Source organism: Ascaphus truei, chromosome 4 (assembly GCF_040206685.1).
Source record: "Ascaphus truei isolate aAscTru1 chromosome 4, aAscTru1.hap1, whole genome shotgun sequence".
NCBI classification, from domain to species: domain Eukaryota; kingdom Metazoa; phylum Chordata; class Amphibia; order Anura; family Ascaphidae; genus Ascaphus; species Ascaphus truei.
Window position 1 is genome coordinate 1,107,940 of NC_134486.1, and position 6,000 is coordinate 1,113,939.

General features: G+C 49.0%; 1 protein-coding gene across 3 annotated transcripts in view; it reads left to right on the forward strand.

Annotated features, from left to right (window-relative positions):
- Nucleotides 1–3,574, forward strand: part of KHK (ketohexokinase) — a 61,795-nt gene extending 58,221 nt beyond the window's left edge. For all 3 annotated transcript variants that reach the window (XM_075595140.1, XM_075595146.1, XM_075595145.1), the window contains one exon: nucleotides 2,846–3,574. In XM_075595140.1, the coding sequence (XP_075451255.1) occupies nucleotides 2,846–2,931 (86 nt within the window). In that variant the 3' untranslated portion in view covers nucleotides 2,932–3,574. The remainder of the gene's footprint in view (nucleotides 1–2,845) is intronic.
- The last annotated feature ends 2,426 nt before the right edge of the window (nucleotides 3,575–6,000 follow it).

The window sequence follows — 6,000 nt, forward strand, 5'->3', positions numbered from 1 at the left end:
ACTCACCCATGTCTGTCTGCCACGATGAAGGCCATCCTCATCTTCCTCGCCGTCCATGCCCCCTCCGATGCTGCAAAACATGAACAAGAATAAAAACAGCCAATGTAATGTCCCCTAACCCCTTAATCACCATAGTGGTTATTAACCGCTACAATCATTAAGGGATTAACCCACCCTCACCCACCACTCGGGAGGCCTACATACCCTCCCCCACTAACCCCCCACCCCGTGAGGCCTAACCACCCTCACCCAATACCCAGCCGGGAGGCCTACCCACATACCCTTGGGGCCAATACCCCCTTCCCCCACCTCCAGTACCCACAATAAAAACAATACACAGCCCCACAATAAACATCATTATATTTATTAAATACATAACCCACCCCCTGTGCCCCCCATAAATACATGATTTATTATTTTACATACAGGGTTAATGCCCCACGCCCACGGGAGTCCCCGGTGGGCCTGACAGGTCACCTCACAGACCTACCGTAGCCCAGCATCATGTTTCAAACAGGGTCTGGAGGCCTGTTGGTGGTCCCCGCCCGGCGCCATGGTCCACCAGGTGGTCTCCGCGGGCCACAATGGGCTCCCCACGGGTAGGCCCGCGGCTGTCTGGGGGGCCCCGGGTCAGACCCACAGGTGTCTGAGGGGCCTCGGGTGGTTCTCATGGGGGGTCTTGGGACCCACGGGTGGTCCCTATGGGTCCGCGGTGCCCCTACAGATGTGGGGCCACCGGTTCTTCCCCGCAGGTGTCCCCCGTGGATCCGGCAGCCTGGTACCCGTGAAAAGCCCGAGGAGACTGCAGGTGGTCTCCATAGGTCCCCCGCAGACCTGAGGAATCAACCCTGTATGTAAAAAAAATAAACATGTGATATACATTAAATACATCAATCCCCCCCCCCCCCGAACACATACAGTACAATAATGTGCAAAATAACTATTATCCAGATAGGGATAATAGATTATTTGCCCATTATTAAACACATTAACTAGCATAATAAAATAAATAAAGTTCTACTCACCTCATCAATAAGAAGCCCCCTCGCTAGCAAAATCTGTGTCCTCCGTTGCCAACAAAAAACATAGCCAATACATTGCAATTACATTCTGATATCAATTAACCCTTTAATCACCTTATCGGATAATAACCGCAAAGGTAATTAAAGCTGCAGTTCAGTCAATATCCTGCATGTGTGTTTTTTTTTAATAAATCAGTTCTGTAGTAAGAAAAAATACTTTTAGCATTTTCTGTTTTTAAAAAAACAACTTTGAAAGACCAATTTTCTTGTATTCTATTTTAACAGCCATTTGCTAAGGCACTGCCCCTTCATGTCCTGTCACAAGCCCTGGCACACCCCTTTGTCAGCCCTGCCCTCCCTCTAGCACATGTCAGTGCAGGAGTGCTCATGAATATTCATGAGCTTCCACTGAGAGACAGAAGCAGAAGAAAAACATATGCCAGCAATAATTATGTCACCAAATTTCGCCTATCAATACATGGAGAACGAATTGACCTGCAGTTATACAGTTCTTTAGGTAATTAGAGATTGCACACATGAAACTATTGAAGTAAAAAAATAAATAAAAAAAACATTAAAAAAAACAGACTGAACTGCAGCTTTAAGGGGTTAAGCAACCCCGCCTTTCCCTTATATCTTTATATATATATATATATATATATATATATATATATATATATATATATATATATATATATATATACTGTATATATATATATATATATATATATATATATATATATATACTGTGTATATATATACACACATACACACATGATGAACCAATATACAAAGAAATGTTTAAGGGTTATCAAAAACATGCTCTAATACAAATACCACTTCTCCATATCAGCCACAGTAAAATAAAATCCTATTTGCTAAAATAATTAATAATATCTCAAATATCATTTGGTCAGTTTATGGTCTGATTGACATACCCAGATGTTAAATAACTACAGGGTGAAATGTAACCATACATGTGATTCAGGCGGAGACCAGGAGGGGTTATTGTTCAGTAAATGTAGCTCGAGTAGGTACGGCTGTGCGGAAGACACCTGTTTTGGTCCCAGAAAATGTTATATTTATCCCTGCCAACGTTAGAGGTTTCCACACTATATCCCGGTGACTTGAACATACGTGGTACTGTATGGGTCTGTGGGTCTGTATGGGTACTGTATGGGTCTGTGGGTCTGTATGGGTACTGTATGGGTCTGTGGGTTAGATTCACCCAAAAATAAGACTCTAGATGCGCACCAAATAATACACTTGTAAATGAAACATTGTTTATACAAAGAGAATGACAGAAGAGGTTGTGTCCTGAAGTCGTGTATTAACCTCTCCCCCCTCTCCCTCTCCCTCTACTCCTCCTTCTCTCCCACTCCTCCTCCTCTCCCACTCCTCCTCCAATCCCATTCCACCCACTCCTCCGCCCCCACTCCTCCTCTCCCATTCCACCGCCCTCCTCCTTCTACTCCTCCTCTCCCACTCCTCCACCTCCTCCTCTCCCACTCCTCCACCTCCTCTCCCTCTCCTCTTCCTCTCCTCCTTTCCCACTCCACCCCCCTCCTCCTCCTCCTCTCCCACTCCTCCTCCAATCCCATTCCACCCACTCCTCCGCCAATCCCATTCCACCCACTCCTCCGCCCCCACTCCTCCTCTCCCACTCCTCCTCTCCCATTCCACCGCCCTCCTCCTCTCCCACCCCCTCCCACTCCTCCACCTCCTCTCCCACTCCTCCACCTCCTCTCCCTCTCCTCTTCCTCTCCTCCTCTCCCCCTCCACCCCCCTCCTCCTCTCCCACTCTACTCCTCCTCTCCCCTCAGGTCAGAGCTTGCAGGAGGCTCTCACGTTTGGCTGCCGTGTGGCAGGAAAGAAGTGCGGGATGCACGGGTTCGATGGGATTGTCTGAGGAGCTGGACACTTCCTCGGCTTCCAGGACTAACCTATAGATGCTTGGAGCATGGACACAAGCGAAGTCTCAGATCCCAGAACAGACTCATACTCCAGTGAGGACATCACCGGCGACTAACCCTAATACGCACAGATAGGGAGGGAAAGCTGGGGACGGGGGCGCATGGGTGACAGTCTTCTTTATAGAGTGAAGGCACATAGTCTATAGTCTCATAGTTATAGAGTGAAGGCACATAGTCTATAGTCTCATAGTTATAGAGTGAAGGCACATAGTCTATAGTCTCATAGTTATAGAGTGAAGGCACATAGTCTATAGTCTCATAGTTATAGAGTGAAGGCACATAGTCTATAGTCTCATAGTTATAGAGTGAAGGCACATAGTCTATAGTCTCATAGTTATAGAGTGAAGACACAGTATAGTCACTTAGTTGTTTCCATCAAGTAATTTCACAAGTCTCCAACTCCTGAATCCAGCTTCTCATTTCACACATGTATTTGTTATTGGACCTCACTTTGCCTTGGGGTTGGGGGTCTCAGGGTAACCTTCCTCCTGTGTGCATGCTCTTTATGTAAATATACACACACATTTTTGTGAGGATCACATCTTTCAGTGTGTAATAAACTCCGTCTGTGTCACTGTCCACTTAATGATTTGCTTCTTCCGTCATCCCATTCCCTAAGGATAAATCCGTGGCTCATTCACCAGGTTTTTCTTATGTGGCACCGTCGGTGTATGCTGAGATATACCACGGAATTCCACACTACCTGAGAGCTCAGGAGATGCCCCGGGAGAGAGAGGGGGGTACCGGGGCAAATAGGCCACTAATTAGTAATATAGTGATATCAGAGATATCCCCGGGAGGGCAACACCGGGGCACATGGACCCCTCAGTCATATAGTGATATCAGAGATACCCCCAGGAGGGCAGCATGGGGCATATGGGCCTCCCAGTCATATAGTGATATCAGAGATACCCCCGGGAGGGCAGCACCGGGGCACATGGACCCTTCAGTTATATAGTGATATCAGAGATACCCCCGGGAGGGCAGCACCGGGCATATGGGCCCCCCAGTCATATAGTGATATCAGAGATACCCCCGGGAGGGCAGCATCGGGCACCTCAGTCATATAGTGATATCAGTGATACCCCTGGGAGGGCAGCACCGGGCACATGGTCCTCTCAATCATATAGTGATATCAGAGATACCCCCATGAGGGCAGCACCGGGCACATGGGCCCCTCAGTTATATAGTGATATCAGAGATACCCCTGGGAGGGCAGCACCGGGGCACATGGGCCCCTCAGTTATATAGTGATATCAGAGATACCCCCGGGAGGGCAGCACCGGGCACATGGACCCCTCAGTCATATAGTGATATCAGAGATACCCCTGGGAGGGCAGCACCGGGGCACATGGGTCCCTCAAAGATATAGTGATATCAGAGATACCCCCGGGAGGGCAGCACCGGGCACCTCAGTCATATAGTGATATCAGAGATACCCCCGGGAGGGCAGTACTGGGGAAACATGGACTCCTCAGTCATATAGTGATATCAGAGATACCCCTGGGAGGGCAGCACCGGGCACATGGGCCCCTCAGTCATAGTGATATCAGAGATGCCCCCAGGAGGGCAGCACCGGGGCACATGGGCCCCTCAGTTATATAGTGATATCAGAGATACCCCTGGGAGGGCAGCACCGGGCACATGGGCCCCCCAGTCATATAGTGATATCAGAGTTTCCCCCGGGATCACAAAGTGCAATAGAAAACACACTTACTGGGGGTCTGGGCTAACGAACTAAACTTTCCAAGTCCAAATGGTTACAAAATGAGATCTGTACGAGTCCTTTCCAATGACCGGGAGTTACTCACAAAAGTCCTGGAACTCACTTTGGCGTGTATTTCCAACCGCGACCGCTTCGTTCCGTTTTCACAACTTGGCCCCTGAAAAGCGGGACTTAGAAAATGTCTTGCCTTGAAATCTCTGAGGCCGGCTCGCGTCTATTTCTTCCAGAGCATCTTTCAATTTGCCGCTGATGGTTTGGCGCGTGGAATCTGCTATCCTGATTGGCTGCAAGGTTTCTTATAGGTTTTGGAGTCCCATTCACAAACTACTACAGCCAATCAGTGTGTGGGAATTCCTCTGCCAGCCTATCACTGAAGCCGGGCGGGTACCGGTTCAGTTCTGCTAAGGGGCATGTGCCAACCTGGCACCTCTGCCTCTCAGCATATTGAGCTCCCGCCGTTCCAGGCTCTGCAAAGTCTGGGGCTGGGCAAATGGTGGCCAGATAGCCCTTTGTGCTATCAGGATGGGGGTACTAGAGTGTGACTCCTGCACTCTGCCTGTCCTAACACCTTGCTGTCCCTGAGGCTTTCAAGTTCGGGACAAGAGGAGGCTCAGTGGCACCAAGGCTGGTGGCCATCTGGTCTCTCGGAACCCAGGACTTGGAAATCCCACAGTTCATATACAGGTTACAAGCCTATATACTTATTAAACATAACCCTTTAATAAAATATACTTTACTCTGCACTTATTTATCATTGAGCCTGGTTGCCCCCTCACCGTCACAATACGAAAGAGGGATGCTTTATTTGGCAGTCACTGCAGATGTTACACAGCGGATGCAGATAGGATTCCAGGCCTCTGGATGGTGCTGGGCTCTCTGGTAGTCTTGAGGCCTCTGTTCAGCATGATCTTGCTCACTCCTTGCCTCAGAAGGCAGGAGCTGAATTGCTTGCTTCCACACCCCAGAGGGGTGGGAGCTGAACTCACGTCCACACCCTAGGAGGGTGGGGGCAGGACTAACTATAATTTGGCACTTCCTCTCTGAGACTCCAGAAGGGGAGGGTCCAAGGTCTGTACAATGATTGGCTATACACAGACTTGTGGCACCACCTCTTCTGTCACTCAGAGTCAGCATGAGGGGGTTAATACTCGCAGGATAAACGGTCACAGTCTAGAGCTCCTAAGGGCATACAGAGGCAGTCTGGACCAGCCATGCTACACAGAGATACCCCTCGGGAGGGCAGCACCGGGACACATGGACCCCTCAGTCATATAGTGAT